The 20472-nt window shown below is 41.9% G+C and overlaps 1 protein-coding gene across 7 annotated transcripts in view; it reads right to left on the reverse strand.

Annotated features, from left to right (window-relative positions):
- The window catches only part of ABLIM1 (actin binding LIM protein 1), a 186545-nt gene that overhangs the window by 40519 nt on the left and 125554 nt on the right, over nt 1-20472 (reverse strand). For 6 of the 7 annotated variants that reach the window (XM_057420946.1, XM_057420941.1, XM_057420940.1 and 3 more), the window contains exons 7-9: nt 6574-6661; nt 3312-3370; nt 889-951 (exon numbers count right to left, since the gene is read on the reverse strand). In XM_057420946.1, the coding sequence (XP_057276929.1) occupies nt 889-951; nt 3312-3370; nt 6574-6661 (210 nt within the window). The remainder of the gene's footprint in view (nt 1-888; nt 952-3311; nt 3371-6573; nt 6662-20472) is intronic. The other variant, XM_057420942.1, reaches the window with a different exon arrangement.

The raw sequence follows: 20472 nt of genomic DNA on the forward strand, positions 1-20472 counted from the left end.
AACATCCTGCCCTGGCTGATGAGATGACTGTCTCTTTTGCAATTAGATACATGAAGGCAGCACAAGCAGACACAATGGAAATCCAGTGGCATGGACTCTGTCAGCCTGTCTGCTTACTGCTAGCCTCTACTAAGACCATACCAGCACATTCTTACTTTATCAGGTGAAAGCTACCTCAGGTGTGCATGCATGCACTACAGCCACATGTCCCCCACAGCAGACACAATAAATAAGAAGAAATGAAAGTGGGTGGTATTTGTAGGTGAAAAGCAAACTCAAGGATGTCTGAAAGTGGAAAAGTAGTCCAGGGACAGGGAGGACCTCCCAGCTCAGAGGTGGATGTACCCCACATTAGAGAGAGGCAAATGCTCTTGGGCAGCACACAGAGCATGTCCAAGCCTGGAATTTTGTAAGTATTTCCTTAACTATTCAAGTGTAGCTGTTCAATACTTATAAAAAAGAAACTGATTTAACTGATGCATTTTCTTCTTTTCTAAAAAGCATGAACCATTGTTCATGAAAAACTATTTCTTTTTAACCATTGTTTTAAAGTCAAATGCTTTTCACCATTTTCATTTGCTTCATATTTGCACTGTAGTTACTTGTTTTAGAAGAACTTTCTGTAACACTGTTACAGCCCCCAAAGAGCTCATTTGAGTCTAAAAAAAAATTAGAAATTGAAGCATTTCATTGAACCAAATAAAAAGTGAGAATTAACATACAACACTGCACCACATGATGCAAAACACAGCGTCAGTGCCCATGGCGGCAAAGTGATAACAGAAAGCTGTGTGGCAGAAGTAGGAGCAAGCACAGCGAATGACAGCAATGAAGAATCTTCCCAGTAAAGAAGACTGTTATCAATACTATGAAAACACAACAGCCAACCTCTGCAGAGCGTGGCCTGCGCAGAACCAGACTCTTTGGATAAAAGAACTCAGATGAGGAATGCTGTCATGAAACACAAAAGGGAAAAAAATGAGTGAAAAGGAAAGCAGTTTCCCCAGTTCAGTGGTTAAGCTCTTTTTTTTCAATCAAGTTACTAATATCTACTTGCTAGATAATAACCTGCGTGTTGTAATACCTAATGTTACTGATCACTGCAGAATCACAGCAGCCAGACAGTTATAAAACAGCTCCTAAGCATGATAGATATGTTTGTAACATACATATGTTTGCTGTATTTTCTGCTTGTTTTGGCTTTGTAATCTTCCCCAAATCTCCAGTGGGGGGAAGACCTAAAGCAACCATTGTTTCATATCTTGACCACGTAGAATGCTGATTAGTTTCTATCACAACTCAGTTACTGAGGGAAAACAGAAATTGCTGACAACTTCTGAAGTTACCTCAGTGATAAAAGAGCTTTTTGTTCTGTTTTGGTCTATAGGGAAAGGAAACGCAGCAGAGCAAACAGGCCACATCCCTGGCTCTTTGCAGAACCACCAGAAAACCTAGGCCTGACCCTGAAAGTGGCTACATCATGTATTGATAAACTCACAAACCAGATTCCAGTTCTCACATCAGGTGTAAATGTACGTCACAAGAAACTGAAAGTCAAAGTACAGTTCATAATTCAGAGGTGACATGTTCACATAGCACATAGTTACCCCAGCTTCATTTCTGTACCCACCTCTTTGCTACTGCCTTCATCTTGAATGGCAGTAAGAAATGTGTCAGTCATCAAAATGAACTTAAATCGATTTTAAAATGAGGTGTTTGGCTTTGCACCAGGGCAGACAGAGACCATGATGTGCAGTTGAAGCTAAAAAATTCTCGAGCTCTTCAGATAGTTTTATTATAGTGCATTCGTCAATGCTTTAAAAGGCATAATAAACCTCTGCATAGAAGCTCTCACCCAGGAACAAGGTGACCTTGGCTAGCTGTGCAATAACATGTCTCATATGTTCCCTTAATATGCATTCTTTGCTTCACTTCATTCTTATGCAAGAACCCAGGCAGAGTCTTGCAGGTGGATGAATTCATTTACATCATTCACTTCTATTCAGATTAGCTGAGGGGGAAGAAGACTGACATGCTTGGATGTGTGATGGAAAAAAGGAAAATATTTGAACAGGACTTTGGCCATTTCCACGGGGGATTGGAACAAGCCAACTGACTCATAAGATCAGCTGGAGAAGGTTCAGAAGAGCCACAATGTAGTCAGGATTGCTTTGGTAAGACTCTTGGGTCTAAGTGAAAAGGAGGTATTGTACCCTAACCATTCACCACAGAGGACTAGCATTCTGATACTTCAGTAGGGCCAAAACACTGTCTTACATTCAAATTGTTAAAGGAGGAAGAAAATCTAGGCTGGCATAATTTTCCACTTTCTTATGGAAAGTCAGGATAGAACCACGTGCAAATGCTGGATGGCACCTACAGCAACATTTGGCCATGTTAGATCACATGCCCATCTAGGTCAAATTATACCTGTGCATTATCAGGACAGCCCCCACTAACAAGAACTCTGCTCAACAAGAATTTATCTGCATGTTGTCATGATCATAACGAATTCTCTGCAGGAGATGTTTTACAGACCAGTGCACCTGGGTAAATGCTGAAGGACGTGGCTTCCTGTCAATGAATCACACATAGAACACAACCGACAGGATATCCTAAGGTACATGACAGTACCTCTTAGCTTCCTTGTCTGAAAGACATTTTATTCATATGCAATCTCTACCCTACGGGAAAATTAGCAAAGTTCAAAGTACCAATCGAGACATCAAAACGAGTAAATTGATTTAGAGAGTATGGGCTTAGAACTGCCTGGTGCATGTAAAAGCCAGGCTCCAGCATTTATCAGTGCAGCACCGTTGCTATCAAGCATTTGATACAGAAAGTTTGTCTGGATATGCTAAGGTGACTCCATGGGTAACTGCAGATCTTCTTGGCATTCAAATTAGGATCACTTTAGGGTGAGGTTTACTTGCATGAAAAAGCAAGAAGAGTCCATACTGTCTAAATGCTGTAAATAACCGCGCAGAACAGGGGATGAACTATAGAGCAATTATAGAGATGTGCAAAAATACTAAACATATCATAGATAGATAGAAAATGAAATGTCTTAGAGATTTTGCCATGTCTGTATGTCACTAAAGGTCACTATCTTTAAGGCAGTGTGCTGAGACACGTATGTGGAGTTGCTGAGGCTAACAATCAGAGCAACACCTCTGAAGTGCCTCCACTATTTAGTTTGCCAGTGGTGACAGCTATGTGAAAAAAGTAAAACCCACAGAAAAAGTCCCTCTTTTAAAAACAACATTCAGTTATTGAGTGTGCAGTGTGTCTTTGCTATGAATTCAGCTTACCCGTAGCTTCTCTTCAGTCTTAGTGGATTGCTTACAGTCGGGATGCCAGACAGTGGAACCTGAGGGAAGGAAAACACCCATCTTTATTCAGGACAGAGCAGATAGCATACAGCCATGATGAATCAGCTATGGAAGAGAATCCCTTCATTGCATCAGCTGGTGAATCTGCATGAACTACGCAGTCATTCAAATTGAATTCTAGCTCATGAGAAATACTAGTGAAACAAAATATATTCAAATCCTCAGCCCATCCACAGCAGCCTCTTCCTGAGGCTGTCAAAGCACTGTGCACACATTCTTAACTAAAACTCAAACAGCCTCAAGCAGCAAGCACCAGCTAGAGGAACTGAAAGACACAGGGATCTTCTGTGCAGGATGGAGGGTAAGAGCAAAAGAACTGGGCCACGGCTACCTGATCTGTTCTCCCCTTACATACTGGACCATACGCGGAGAAGAAGCTCTGTTTATTGGTCCATTAATAGTGGGAAAGTCCTATGACTTCCTTGAGCAACAGGTCTCATATTCAGTTACTGTAAATTATTACTCAGATCACCTTTTCCCTGCAATTATGCAAAATGCAACAGGAAAGGCAAAATCAGAAAATTCACCGTGCAGGAGAGTCAGGGCTGTATCTCACACACTGCACTAAGTTAGAGAGGCCAGCGGTGAAGCACCACCATGTAAAAGAGCATCTCCATACATCACAGTGGACCATACTCACCACGGGCACACACATCATTGTACTCCAGCGTCAGTGGTATGTGTTGCCCTGGCATTTCCACGTAGCATATTCCAGCAACACATCCTACTATACAAGGCAAGGTCTCTACTGTTTGCATCCCAAAACATGGGATTCTTCTTTATGCTGTAAAATTGGAAATATCTGGCTGTCCTCAAGGTCTGAACAGTGTCGGGGCAAGGAGCACTTCCATCCCATTTCAGTTCTACTTTGGAGTGGCGTATGAACTGTGGTCACTGCTGGGAAGCTGCTGGCAGGTATTAGCCAAGCTGAAACAGAGCAGCTCACTTTCTGCAGTGAAATTAAAACCTCATTCCAGACACCACAAAGCCAAGATATAGCCTTGTCTGTCTGCAGGGGAGAAAATCACCTCTTCACTCTGTCCATGAGGAAACCAAACAGAGCAAAGTCCAGGTCTCCTGTTGGTGACTATTAGCTCAAGTGCAGCCAGAGGGAACCCCACCCTCCAAGCCCAGGAGAGGAATGGGTCAAGGCCCCTGGAAATTCTGTTCTAAGGAGCCCTTACATGGCTTGGTACAGGAGTAAAGACCAGCAGGAATGATTTCACTTCCCAGCAGCACACAGTATGATCATCATCAGGAGACTAAGGAGAATGCTGTGACTCTGGATCAAGGGTCTGAGATGTTTGGCTTTGAATCCAAGCAAGAGGAAGAAGAAGCTGTGCGTTTGGCAGGGGGAGATGCTCAGACAACAGGGAGAAGTGTACCAACAGCCTTCTCTGTAAACAAACACCAGCCCCAGAGCCAGGACCCCACAGAGCCTGTGAGAACAGGCGAGAAGCATGCCCTGTGCATTTGCTTAGGAGGTCAGACAGATCCACGCACTCAGGAGGAAGGCAGTTCATGTTACAAGGGCTGATGAACTGAGAAGGTTTAGGTTCAACTCTCAAATTCAGCTGTGAGCTTCCAGTGTGACCCTGAGAAAAATGATCTCTGCTCTGGACCTCAGGTTGTTTTTTCTATTAAACTATCCTCACCATCAAAGAAAAAGCTGTCATTGCATTTTTGGGGCAGTATTTAGAACAAACCGGCATAATTTTAGGGACACCCCAGGAGAATGTTGCAGCTATTGGAAGTGTACAAGAAATGAAAGACAGCCTGGATGCCATTTCCATGGTGAGACTTAGCTAATGGTTGTGAATTTCCTTTCACAAAAGGTTAAGTGTGAAATATGTGAAATTTAAAAATCAGATAAAGCAGGCTTAAGAGGTTAAATTTGTTGTGATTTTGAACCCTGAGCCACCTAAAACTTGTAGGTTTTATTCATCCAAGCATGACACTGTATTTCTAAATGCTTGGAACAGTGCACGTTCTCAAGCTGCATCACCCCTCCTTTTCCTACCAGATATAGTTCAGCAAATTGTGGCTTTTCCCATTCTTAGCATATGTATTGTTTGCTCGCTTGGCAATGCTTGGAATGCTGTTATTCTGCACCCTAGGGTAAACTATGTGGATGGAGTCAGGACATACGTATCAGCTGAGAGCTTTGCACAGGAAAGGCTTTTAGGTCCCTTACACTCACAAGCATGCTGAATTCAGTAAGGAAAGCTTTGGCAGGACAGTCTGGAGCACACTCAGCAATAACACGACTTAGTCAGAAAACAGCTTGTGAACAATAAAGCAATGCAACTCAGGCTGCTCCTCCTCTGAGACAGAGTGAGCATGAAGAACATTAATTCACATCCACAGGAAGGGAGATACAGCCAAGAGAACTGTGGCAGATCAAGGAGCCAGGCATCTCTCCTCTTTGACCTTGGCCAAGACAAAGTAAAAGAGGGAGATTCAAGCTGGATGTGAGGAAAAAACTTTTTACCATGGGGGTGGTAAGCTACTGGCACAGGTTGCCCAGAGAGGTGGTCGATGCACCATCCCTGGGGATACTCAAAGGCAGGCTGGATGTGGTTCTGGGCAATCTGGTCTAGTTCATAGCTCATTGCAGGGGCTGGACTTGATGACCTTCGAAGGTCCCTCCCAACCCAAACTATTCTATGATTCTATAAAATCCAGCCTAGTTTAAGTAGAAGCAATGCCTTCTGTCATCTTTGGATCTGCAGAAATTTACACCTCAGCCTGCCCAGTCAACATGAACTCCCACTCTCTGATAGACTGTGCAAACAGCACAGTGTGGAGTGAGGTCCAAAAGAGCTCAGAAAGTGAGCAGCAGAATTCAGGGGAAACCCTCTCACTTTGGTATCTCTCATGCCAGTCTGTGTGCTAAGCTACCCATGAAATGCCAAACTCGGAGGCAGCCTAATAAATTGCATTTTTGTTACACAGCTTTTGAAAACACAGCCTGCCTCAGCTAGGGTGTAGGGTCACTGCAAAGCCATGTTATGGCCACCTACTAGTGCAAAGGGGTTTCAAGTGAAAGCATATGAGAACACTATTAAAGCTATAGACCTCCTTGCCCATATTACCCGAGGAGGGCTCATGAACTCCTGAGGTCTCTGACAGAAAAGGTATCAAGTCTACTTTTATTGTTTTGGAATGGAGATCTCCTTACCTTGCAGATACATTTCTTCTCCTTCTGTGAACATCTGGTTGCACCTGCTGCATCGTGCACAGCTTGGATGATAATGCTTGTCACCTGCCTAAATAAAAGAGGGAAATGAGGGACAAATGCATTGCACTCATTATTTGTGACAGACCACTGTCATTTTTCTTCTAGTTCACCTGTTCTGATACAACATGGCCCCCATGATGTGACAATAGCGATGAGAATGTAAGATATGCTGTACTGATACATATATCCTGAAACTAAGCATGAAGTTCTTCAGCAGAGTGGGGCCCACCAAGCTGCTTGTCACAAGTGATACCGGACAGATTTGATTTAAAGATGATGGCAAACCTGATGTGCTGGGAACCACTCCCAGTTAATGAGATACAAACTATTCCAAGAAGGCTGAATCACTGCCAGAAAAAATCTCCAAACAGGAAGACAGTACTTGAAAAATAGATTGGAAATAATAAAACAGGAATATTTTCTGGGCTCTGCCTGTCTCACCCAACTGAAGAATGTATCTGCAGCAGAACCGCGGCACTGCTTAACAGAGCTCAGATTTTCAGTAAGGACACTGATGTTCCTGAAATAAAATTCATAGCTTCCCAAAAGGTGTTCAGTAGGGTAGTTAAGTAGCTAGACAGTCAGAACTGGAGAGAGTATGGGGCTTGTTATATTACAATTAACTAACTTGAGATATCCCATCTGAGATGGGTTTGTGTCCCATGAGATGCTTACCAAGTTCCCAGACACAAAGGACTGAAACCTTTGTACACAAGCATGCAGCTTTAGGAAGGATAGTTAGGTTCCAGCAGAGATTTCTATATTGTGAGAGGACCACGGCATGTGGACAAAGAAAATCACCCATTCACACCTGTACAGTTTTAGCTTCTGTTCTTCCAGTCTAGCCTTTGAGGTGTGGTGGATTTGGTTTGGGTTTTTTGGAGGCTTTTGTGTTTGTTTTTTGCTTAGGAACAAGAAAGCCATTTCACAGCTCTGTTTTCATTAAAAGCTGTATTTCATTGCCACAAGCAAAAGGGGCAAATCCTTTGGATTTTCCATAGTTACTCTGGCAGTCCTACTGCAGGCTACTGAGTTTTCTGTTCCTTGTTTTGCAGTTAATTCACAATAACTTCAGTCAGTCACTTCTACTAGCTTGATCCATACTTTGTCTTAAAAGGGTCTGTATTCCATCCAATGCTAGTATTAATGAGTCCTTGAGTTGTCAGATAAACATTCCACCTATTTTCCTCCTCATCTGAAAGCTTTTCTTGAGGATCCTTTAGAAAAGGGCACCTGGATTCAAGCACTCATCTGTTACTTGCTAGAAGCAAGTATATACGTCTTTATATGAGAAACAAAGAGAGAATTCATCACAATACTCTGGGTTGGTTCAGCTAAAAGTGCTAAACCCAAACCAATATTGAACATTACTTCTCTTACTTTGCATACAAATTATTAAATGGACTTGAATGAATTGGCAGCAATTTCTTGCCAAATGAAATAGTAAACCCTATGTGTTACTGTCACTGCCTATAAATTCTCTGCTAAATCAACTGGCATGTGTGTTGGCAGGAGAAGCAAAGATCAATTATCAATTTATAACCATAAACAATCTCTTCTGGCTTTCCTATTTACCTTCTACCCACACTGACAAATGTAAAATAGGTTCTCAGATTAAATCCCATTTGACCATAGCAGACAGAAAAATTTAGTTAAAAGATGTAGTAGTATACAATCATTTAGGAAATAATTCCAGAGCCTTAGAGTTGCAGAATGATGGAACAGCAGCCAAAGATGCATTATAAGTGTCATTATAAATGTAAATACATGGGTGTTAAAATTGAATAGCTTTCCATGGCTCTGCAATGTCACCGATTCGTGGTTGACCACTAAACCATGTCACTAAGGGCAAACTGATCCCCCCTCATGGTCTCCAGTCACAGCCACCGCTCATCTGCCCCCTTATGGTGGCCCACACTATATAGCTGCCGCCCTTACCCCTCATGGCCACCCCTCATGGCTGCCCCTGACCTCACTTCACAATCTCCCCTCATCCCTCATGGCCACCCCTGCTCTCACCTCACCTCTCATGGCTGTCCCTCCCCTCCCTTCACAATCTGCCCTCATCCCTCACTGCATCCCTTGCTGCATTAGACCACATTGCTCTGGTGAACTGCTGTGGAAACCCGAGTGAGCTGTATGCCCCTGTGGCACAGAACAACTGCAGTCAGTGCAGAAATGTATTCTCATGACCAATCCTGAGAATAAAACCGTCTCATCACCTCTCCTCTAAGGCTTAGGAATGACAGTTGGAGGCTCAATAGCCAACATTCACGGATGGTCCGCTACATAGCGGAGCTGGATGTGTATATTTTGCAGAGGGCATTGCCCAAGTAACATAATTAAAAGTCCAAGCTCTATTATGTATTATAACAATGCCAAGACCTACAATAATAGTTTATAATGAGACATCCAATTTTCTTAGATGATCTTTCCAGGCTCAGCAGCTATCAATATTCAGCCTTCCTACAGCATACTATTCAATTAAATGGCTTCAGTTTGGCTATGCAAATCCTCCTTAGCTGATCAAACCAGTCTGCAATGCCACTTTAAAAGCCCCTTGTGCACTGTTCACAGAGGGCTTTGAAGGCTCCCTTTGATGTGGGGTGATTGTCCAGAAAGAGAAAGGTTGTAGAATACAAGTCACTGCATTGCACACTGCATGCATCAGGCTTAGAGACCTCTTGCAGTTTAAAAGGTAAACTCAAAGGCTGGGAGGTATTTGAAGCACCAATTAAACTCAATGCACTGAGCTCCTGCACAAGCCCTTCTCACACCACTGATGCTGCAACCTCTTCACAATGGGCACAATGCTCATTTGCCTTCACTTCACTAAGGTGCCCCTACAGACCTCCTGAAGCCAAAACTGAACTGCCACCCCTAGGTGTCAAGGAAGGCTATGGTGGGTATTGTAAGAATGATTCCAAGCCCAGGGCTACAAACACAGCTGCACGCAAGCTGATACAACGTGCCCCAGAAACCCAGCATAAAAAGTACCTGCACTGAGCGCAGACACAGCTTTAACCCCATGGTAATAGTATTTTAAAAGCCAAGGACTGTGTTTTTTGAGTCCCTCCCCTCTGTCCTCACTTCCCACAAGACTAACTTTTATTCTCTGAGTGCTTGTAGAGCTTTAGGCTGATTAAATAAATGTTTTCCTCTTTAGTGAACATGAAGAGCCCAAGATTTCCTATTACTCATGCCTCCAGTTCTGCCCTTCCTTACAGAACAACAGTGAACAAGAGCCAGAGAGAACAATAACAAGAATCCCGCTAGGAAAGCTCACATGCCAGTGGGTCTGGTAGAGGAAGAACTAATTACCAACAGACATTTTCTGCTGGCCAAAGGACACAATTAAGTGCATAGTTGTTGCATTACGTTTGCACAGCTGCACTTACTCTCCATTCAAAGATATCTCAGCAGTCACCTGACAAACAGCTATTAAACATGTAAAAAGCTTTACTTTTCTAACACTAAATACCACAAACCGTCCTATATAGTTGAAAGAGTACATTTAAGACTAAAACCTCCCCCTTCCTTAGGTATGTATTTAATTTTTATGAACAGGTATAATAGACCCATTTGATGGACAAACCTAATCGACTATTTAGTCCTACCGTGACTGAGGAGAATGACCTGATTTCTTAACTCCCTTCAGGACTAAGGAGCAGCACAAAGAATAACTCGGACTCATCTTGTAAACCCCCTAAGGAATGTCATGCATTGTAAAAGAGGAACTGTGGCAGTAGCCTACCATTTCCCAGTGAAGCTTTATTTTAATTACTTGCAGAGGTCACAGAACCTTCAACCCTGTTTGATGTTTGGTACAACATCAAATTCCATTGTTTCCTTCTCTGCAGGCTTCTGTGATATCACAACGGGCTGGAACAGCATAAACAGTATGAAGACCAAAACCTGACTCTCATAACATCCTGACCCAAACCATCCACTCATTTTTCCCAGGCTCTTGTCTGTTCAGCAAGTCACTACAAATATCTGTGCTCAGACTAAAATAAAAGTGCAGCTCCTTTGCTTCCAAAGGACTTCAGAATCTACCATGATTTTCTCTGTTACTACCAAAGGAAGGAATGTCTCATCCAATTTAAACATTGAACAAATTCTAGACTGATAAATCCTTGTTTGAATGTATCTTTAAAGCCAGGACCTTCTAAATGTGTTTTTAACACTACTGTCACACCATCTCAACAGAAACATCTCTCAAGCTCTCTCTGTTCAACCCAAGACAGGACAGAGCAGCAGGAAGCAGAGCTCACACTGGCAGTTCCCAGGCTGAAGGAGCTGCAAGACACAAGACAGGGGGAAAGTGGGAAATGGAGCGTGAGGCCATGAGTGTAAATCTGGATGACAACATGCATACAAAAGATGTGGAAGACCCTCTGATCCTTCCATTGATTGCTGTGTTGAGCAAGCCAAAACTGCAGCTGTCCTCCTGCTATGAACACTTGCACTGTTAATACATGCCGCTTTCTGATTTTTATCCAAGAATACTTCCCAGCATTCCAACAGTGACTGCCAGTGTCATGGTAGTGTACCCCTTAACAGACATACTGCAATGAACTCTGTAACTTACTAGTGTTAATTCTACCACCATTCAATATAGTCATAATTATTAGTTGCTGCTAATAGCACTGCAGTTGTTAGCTGCTTGGAATATAACTTTTCCTCCTAGCAAAGATGTGAGTAATGATTCACACTAAATCCCCAGTTGTGCAACTGCTCTGCTGGCATGAAGAAAGAAGAGTCCTCATGCCAGCTGAGCATCAACTGGACTTCCTTTAGTAGTTAGTAGTTACTTGTGACCACACTGTCAGCTTGGCTTTGAGTTCTTATTTTCCTGCAACATCCAGTGTTGAGCAAGTTGCACAAACAGATGAAATTATAACTACCAACTATGGTCTTTATGGGAGCTATTAATTCTGTCTTCATGGGGCAAATCCACCTATTGCTACATCAGGACCAAAGTTAAGAACTTAAAAGCAGGCAGTCAGTATAAGGAAAGTAATTGCACTCCACTGAGAAATGTGTTCACAGTAGCCCAAAGTGGCTGGTTAGAATATTGCAGGCAGTACAGAGGAGCAAAGCAATAGCAAACACAGCTTTATTTCCTATTGCCAGGATTTCAACATCTCTTAGGATCCTGGGTTATATTTATGCATAGAGAAACCGAACTCCAGTGACTGACCATATACTTAATCAGAAACAATCCAGAGGAAATATATGCACTAGATTTAATTAAATTTCATTTTAATTACAATACACATCTGTGAATTCGTTGCCTCCATTACCCTTAGGCTTCATGAAGTACTTAATATACATAATAATGCATTAACTAAACATTCCTTTATCTTGTATACCTTTTTTCCAGCATGCATATTTGACATGAAAATATACTTCACCTAAAGGAGTTGTTTACAGCCACATTCATATCGCTAGAAACAGAATCAACCAAGCAAAGCTACTTTACAACAACTTCAGCATAGTGCCAACGGCATCTGCAAACAGCCTAATACTGGCATAACCATCACTTTGTCTCAATCAGTCAACAAAACTCCTCTACTGACTATTGAGTTGTGTAGGGCTGCTGAGCTACAGTTGAGTGATCAGTTCTTCTGCAGTAAGGCAAGAAAGCCCTTCCAGCCCCAGCTTCTAGCCTGCTGAAAGGAAAGCAAAACCCTTATTTGGTTTGCTGCTGAGCATTAATTATATGGTCCAAGTCAAAGGACAGCATGGAGTCTTGTGAATAGATTATGTACTAGATGCATACAATATGCAATCTTCCCTAACACCAGGAATCTCCCACTTCCTGAGTCATCTTCATGTTTTCTTTTGTTAGGTGACAACAGGACCACCAAGTTATCAGGAATGTGTGAGTTCAAGTGTGAAACACAACCACGTTTCTCCTTTTAACTCTGTGCATGAAGTGACTTATTAACGGCTTGACCTGTCCGTCTGGCTTCTAATAACAGAGCTTGATGGATATATATTAGCATATCACATTAAGTGAAATTGTATTTGCACTAGTGCAATAGTATCTCCAAAACAATGGAAAGTATCCTGGGAGACTGAGATACTACTAGTTTATTTAATTAGAAATACCTTTATCCCATCATTAGAACTATAGCTGACTTCAGCCTGCCAAGATTTAGCTAGGAAGGTCAGTAACAAGCTTCCTTTGGGTATTAAAAAAACCAACTGAATTATTTAATAAATCAGAAAGTCTTGCACCTGACAGCAGGTAATAAATATGAGACCTCATTCTAATATAAAAAGGCTCTTTGCAATCCCCCCAGATTAGCAATCATCTTCATTCTGATCATGATTTGATTGCATGTATAGACAGACAAAAATAAAGAGCAATATTACACACGCTATAAAATCATAGAATGGTTTGGATTGGAAGGGACCATAAAGATCATTCAGTTCCAACCCCCTACCACAGGCAGGTTCACTTTCCACTAGAGCAGGTTGCTCAAAGCTCTGCCCAATCTGGCCTTGAACACACACACACACACACACATATATATATATAAATGTGCACATGGAAATTTAAAGGAACATACATATTCCTAGATTTTAAAGTAATCGTAAAAACATGAACTTTTAAGACAACCTACTAATGTCCAAAATTCTGTATTCTAAAATACAAACAGCAAAGTTATCATAGTCCATAGGCTCAAGGCATAGGAAAGTTATAGGAACCATGATACTATTAACTAAAAAAAACAAACCAAAGAAAAAAACCAAGGCAACGAGTAAGTGATTAAGTTTGAAATAAAGACAACCAATAAGAAAGCTGAAGCTACCAAAGAAATAACTGTGAACAGTAAGCTCAAGGCAATAGGAGTCTTTATTAAAGCATGATGGGGAAAAAATAAGAAAGAAAACTGATCACGGTTGAGGCAAAAATCCCTTGTTAGCTGCAGACAAAAAATGATGAAAGATGGCACAGACAAGGCAGGAGTATTCAGGAGGTGTATCTTTTCGGTCTGTATTTAACAATGCTGAAAGACAGATTTTTCCTGTTTGATCCTGTTTATTGAGCAAGGCTTTTTGAACTGTTTGCCATGAGTCAACATTTACAAATGAGGAGATTTGAATAATTTGGACTCAAGAGTCTTAAGAAAACTGTGGCTAGGCAGTTCTCTGCCAGATGGATGTGTTAGCAGGAGAGGCTCTGCTGAGCCAGGTACCTCTGAGATGACTTCCTTCTACTCACAGCATGAGGTACCTCTATTTCTGGCCAAGACAGGAACATAAAATCCTTCCTGGTAAACTTGGGGATGACTCAAAGACAAGGTTTGCTTAAGCTACCTAAACCCAACAAGTATAAGTCTAACACAATAAGCTGCAAATCAAGGAAGCAGAGCCCTGTGAGACTGAGGGCTGTGTTGTGGGCAACAGCAACTGAGAGAAGTGGTTTGAGATCATCATTAATAACACCCTAGAAAATGCTCTCAGCGTAGCTGAAAGGGCTGGCTCTTCTGATCATTCAGAACATAAAAGAAAAGCAGAAAATACCTTTTGACTACAGATACGGCAACATCACCATTAGAACACTGACGAGTCCATACATGTGGATTTACAGAATAGAATCCAGTGGAGAACCACCAAAGCAACATGAGCCTTCAGCTGTGAACCTGAAGGTCAAGTCATTACTCAAAGAGAGGTTACAGAGATGAGTAGTTCACAATGGACAGGTGATTAAAAGCCACTGAAAAAACTATGACATCTAAAAGTTACAGTTAGACAAATTTAACCTCAAAATAAGGTAAAGTTTCTAAAGAATAAAGGTAATTTAAGCAGCAAAAAAGAAAATCTTTGGCCTTATAATCACTCTGCAGTCTTCATGACGAGGCAGGATAATTTCCCAAAGGATAAGCTTTCATTTGGCTTTGAGGGAAAAGCTCTGTGATACTTGAATAAAGGTCAAGCAAGATGATCTTAGCAGTTCCTCTGATCTTAAAATCCATTCCAGTGGGCCTTACATCTAGAGAAACTTTTACACATGCATTAGCCTGCTCCTAGTGTGCACAGGTCTGGACCAAACCAGCAGAGTAATTACAGTCAAAGTCAAAGGTTACACTGGAAAAGTTTCCAATGGAGTTAAATAAGTTCACTGAGACCTTGGCTAAGCAGCAAAGTTCCTGGTGTAGCAGGGGCTCTGCTGCTAGAAGGGAGCTTTTGTTGATGTGGCTTGTGGTTCAGAGAGACAGCTCAAGTGCAAGGCCAGGAGACATTCTGGGGTTTGGTGTGCTCCATCAGCACCAGAACTGATACACACCCAGAGTCTAGCTCTGCAATGGGGCACTAAGTATGGGAAAAGTATGGGAGAAAACAGGTCAGTGTAGCACTAGGCAAAATTCATGTTGACCTATTCAGTGGGCAAGTGCAAACCACCTTGTTAACAATGAATCAGATGAGAGTTTGGGAGATGAAGCAACTCACCTTGGATCAAAATGCATGCTTGAAACAGAGCCAAGCAGAGAACTCAAATTCTCGGACTCCCAGCCCTGCCAGACCTCCTTGCTGCAAGCCACTAGATCCAAATAACTGTAGCTGAGTTTCTTGTTCATCTAACACAAAACTGCCTTTCCAGTTTTCTGTCAGAAAGGTGTTTCAGGAACTGTGCAACCTTTGGCATGCAATTTAGCAAAGGCTGGTCTCCATCCTGCTGTCTGCATTCAGTTCAGAGGGAGTGTCCCAAGGACAACAGAGAAATTAAAGTTGCAAAGGGTAAAGGATGAGGAAAGAAACCAAGCATGTGGTCAGACACAGGTCATTTATGGAAAACAACCAGAGAATATAAACCAAAGGTAGCCTGTAACAAACAAAGCAAGACATGAAGCACTCAATTAATCCTAACATGTTCCTGGTAGACTCACAGATTGTTCTAATAGGAAAACACCTTAAGAGTGAATTGAGCAGGGCGTATCTTTCTCTTACTGAGTAGAGTCTGCTCTTGTAGCAAACTGATCCTAAATGTCATGCCATCTGACTACTCTGATCCAACAGTGCTTTAAAAAGTCCAAAGAAGAGGTTTTATCCTTTATTAACCCATATAGAATTATGGGCCTGGATTTAACTACATCCAGGCATTTCTCAGGAATTCCAGTTTTGTAGTTCTGGCTGAAGTGTTATACTAAACTTCAAATGGAAAAATCAGAGGCCATCAAGGTAACCTTCTCTGTTTGTGCAGTGAAATTATTGTCTCTTTTTCAAGTAGAGTAACTTTGAATAAACCTCAGACCACCAACATGGCCTCTGCTAAAAGCAGAGCTTTTTATTTCTGGCTGAAGTCCATTTTTTTGTCATATTTCTCAGTTTTCTCATTGCTGATACATGTGATTTTCAATTATAGATGCAAAACTATGCAAGCATATCTCTGAGTCCTAGCTGGCACAACATCATATAGGAGTGCATTTGTCAGAGCCAAAAGACAGGGATTTGACTCCATATGAAATCCAGATTTCTAGTTACTACTGGAACTCTTCATTAGGGACTGTAGTGATAGGACAAGGGGTAACGGGTTAAAACATAAACAGGGGAAGTTCAGATTGGATATAAGGAGGAAATTCTTTCCTGTTAGGATGGTGAGGCACTAGAATAGGTTGCCCAGGAGTATGTGAATGCTCCATCCCTGGCAGTGCTCAAGACCAGGTTGGACGAGGCCTTGGGTCATATGCTTTAGTGTGAGGTGTCCCTGCCCATGGCAGGGGAGTTGGAACTAGATGATTTTAAGGTCCTTTCCAACCCTAACTATTGTATGATTCTATGATTCTAACTATGACAACAAAATAACCATGATACGATATTACTATGGTGCTGAACAGTAAAGAGGTGATGGACGTAACGTAGAAGAGGATACCTAACATCACTTGCTGCCATCCAGTATCCAACTGAGCACAGGGTCTCCATGACTGTTGTCTTAACAGCAGCAAAATAGTTCAAGGATGCTGCTAAGTCTGCTTCAAGTTTTTAACTCAGTTCTTATTCTCTTTGTTGCTAGGAAAAGAACATTTTCCAGCCAAGATGCAACTACTTTACAGAATTCAAAGCAACAGCAGATCCATCTGTACGCACAACAAACCTCTCTCTCCAAATCCTACATGTAAATGTCAATTTCTTAACATTTAAACTCATACTCAAATGATTTATGTCAGAGACCTCTGCAAACCACAAAATGTCCCAAGCTTGTTTCAGACAGTTTAAATGGCAGAGTATACACTGCTTTGTGATGAAAAGGTGCATCTCTTGCTGTGTGCTATTTGTCCCTCTTACAAAGAAAATGGCTTGTAATAAATGTGATATATCCCAGGTATCTAACAGAGAACTGTTAGACCTGTATGATCTAGTGCAGCTTGGGCATGTAATTAAGATCTACACATTCAGTGCTCCAGGTGGTCATTTTAAACATTTAATCATCCACAAAAAAACTCTTGTGTATCACATTTCCTCACCTGTAAAGCACCTGCTCAGTAAAGGCAGGTGTTAATTCTGTGAACTTCACAATCCCTAGAGATTCCAGGCATATCTTTTGGGTTTGTTTTGTTTCCTTTCATTTTGTGTACCCAGGAAAGCACCCTGTCACAGCAGACAAAGGACTGGGGACATCCTCACAGAGCGAGCACTGAGCACAATAGCCGGATGGCTGGAGCCTGTTACAAATAGGTGACAGCCACAGACCTGCCCAAACAGGCTCTTCTCCACTCCTCGAGTTTCAGACATGTTATTGCTGCATTCTTCCTAACAACGACTTTTTATGGGGGACAGTTCTCAGTCCTACCCTGCTCTTTCAGAAGTCAGGAGCAAACTCTCCACTGCTAGGACTTAAAAATGAAAGATGACAATCCTGCAAAATATTTTATCCATTTCACTGTTATATTTCACCATTTTATCCATTTTTCATTGTCATTTCAGTCCAGGGGACAGAAAAAGTAATAGGCAGAAATAACTGCGTTGTTACACAGTGCATGCTCACTGCCCTATCGCTACATCCCAGCTGACAGTGGCACTGTGACACTGGAGGACCTTGTGTTTTCAGTGTAAGTACTTCAGTGCAGGGACCGTTATTAATTGTATATCTCTGCTGGGGGTGATTGTAGCAGGCAGCACTACCACAAACAAAGGTTTAAAAGATGAACAGAAGCAGCAATGGGAGCTATGAAATGTAAACAGAGTATTGTATTTTCCCTAAAGCAGACTGCTCCAAGGGGAGAACAAGATGTGTTCTGCAGTGATAGCCATGCAATTGAATTCTTAATACAGCTACATAACAAGAAAAATAAAGTCACCTAGGTAAGTTACCCTTCTAGTAAAACCTGGTATGTGTTACGTGTACCTCTAAGACATGAAAAAGCTACTTGTTTTAAGTATCTGTTATGTGTTACTGGAATACATGCAATGACCATGTATCACAAAGGCTGCTGTAAACTTTATATTAATAAATACCTCTCCTGAAATGTCATTTTGAAGACTTCTAACCAGGCTGCTAAAGTTTTTCAGTAATATTTGGTGCAAGAAACACACTAGAGAATATTTAACTAAATCGACAGATTCTGTGCTAGGAAATGCACATTCTAATCAATGACACTGTACTCACGAAAGCAATTTCAACACATAAGCCCTATTTTTATAAGCACCTGCAAGATTTCACAGATCCCTTTGTGACAATAAGGAAGCTTTAACTGGTTGTTTTTTTCAAACCACTTGTTACAACTTGCTCTTCTCATTCACCATCCCTGTGTTCTCTTAACATTCCTCCCTTTCCTATTGATGTTCAAATTGACCAGAGGACCGTTTCCAAACGGCTGCTGAGAAGTTAATGCCTTGTGATTCCGCTGCCATAGCAACTGAACTTCTGTTGGGGCTCTGACAACTTCTGATACTCTTTTGTCATCTTTATATGTGAAGTCTTTCCCAACTACAAATATCCCTCTTGCCAAATTCAATCGGGGGGGTGGGGAAGGGAGAAGATTACCAAAATTCTGCTCGGAAAGAGTTTTACACGAAGAAATTTGGGTTATTTTCCTGGAAGAATATTTGGGTTTGACCCTGTGCAAGGTGCAATTGCACTGGGCAATTACACCAGCATAGTTTTCATCAGGGAAAGGTAGTGTAAGTAAAATCTACGATGTTACCCAGCTACATAGACAACCTGTCTAAAGCATTTACCCATATCTTGAGTTATTATTAAACCTTTCATTTCCCCATTTTTATGCAAACCAACCCCACATTAGGGGAAAAAAAACCCCTCAAAAATATCAGCGTTCTACATTAACTGATAAAACACATTTCTCAGCAAAAAGACAGGGAAATGGGAAACATACTCTAATCTTATTTCTATGCAACAAATCTCCAGAAGTGATCAAGAGAGCCCACAAACTATATCAAGAATCATTTGAGATAAAGGATTGCATTGTTCCTCCACACATAAGCAATCAGTTGCAATCAGAAACTGCCCAAGCTCTGTGCCATTCTCTTCTCTTCCTAGCAGTTTAAAAGTATGTTAGCTGTGCTCTCTTTACCTAAACCACAGAATGACACACAGACTTTTAGAATACTCCTTCTAGTGCTCAGGAACAAAAGTACAAATACCCTATTAAAATACCACTAGCAAACTATTTGATCACATCACAAAGTGCATCCCCTCTCCCCACAAAATCAAGCTATGACCCGTTCCAGTTCAGATCTAGTTTCACAGGAAGGGCTTTACCTTCTGATCCTAATTCTTCAGTCTAAGTCCATTCCCTTCTTAACTCTGTGGGCGGTCTCCCTCCACCTCCGTTCCGATTCGGAGCCGTAACAGAAGCGATGCGCAGAGGGCTCCTGCTCTCAGCGATGCAGCTCCTGCCACTGCACCCAGCGCTGCGCCTTGCTCCTCTGCTCTGCTCGCATTGCCCTGCACACACCCACCACAACAAGGAAATAATCCTCCCTGCACGTTAAACCCACTCCGCAGGGACTCAGCCAACCCATTCTGCAAAAGGAAAAGGGGGAAGAACACCAGCCCAAGCAGAGGCAGGACCATTTCTCATCACTCGTGTGTCATTATTTGATGTTGATACAACTTGGAACATTTTTCCCTTGGGGAGAGGCATCTGCTGAGTACGAAATTAGTGCTCTCTTTCTCTGGACCTTATTAAATATTACTTCCACCGCTTCTGAAGAATTTATACAGCCTCCTGGGTAATAGTCTAATTTTGTCAGAAACATTTAGTTACACTGAGATTGTTATCCTAGTCTAATTTAGGTTAATGCAGGCAGAGTGCTGGAGTCACTTATTATAGACTAGTTAGGGTTGGAAAGGACCTTAAGATCATCTAGTTCCACCCCCCCTGCCATGGGCAGGGATGCCTGACTTCTCCCACTTGTATCCCTTTATTCTATTTGAGCATTTTGGGTGCTATCATGCTTCAGACACACTCTATGTGCAGTTGATGAATTTACAGTGGGCCCTGTCCACTGACCCTTGTCTGATCTCTCAACAGGCATTTTCCATAATCAAAACGGTCCTGTGGTGTGTATAGACCTGTCTAAAAGGACAAGTGATCACAGCACGTGCTTCTGCTTTTTCTTGTCGTTCACCTGGGACATTCAGGAAACATGCTCATGTTTTCTCATTTATTGTAACAGCAGTAAAATGAAACACAAACAGAGCAGACCGCAGAACTAACAAAGCAGGCTCTAAACTCCAGTGCTGCTTCTCATTTGATGGGTAGCCTTTCCCCTGCATTTTTATGGAGTATGAAGATGACAATGATGGTGTGAACTAGGAGATACTGCTTGAGAGCAAAGTCTCCCCAACCTGCAAAACACCCA

This window comes from Pezoporus wallicus, unplaced genomic scaffold (genome assembly GCF_028554395.1).
Source record: "Pezoporus wallicus isolate ANWC-B61680 ecotype Strahan unplaced genomic scaffold, APGP_CSIRO_Pwel_v1 contig_3365, whole genome shotgun sequence".
Taxonomy (NCBI): Eukaryota; Metazoa; Chordata; class Aves; order Psittaciformes; family Psittacidae; genus Pezoporus; species Pezoporus wallicus.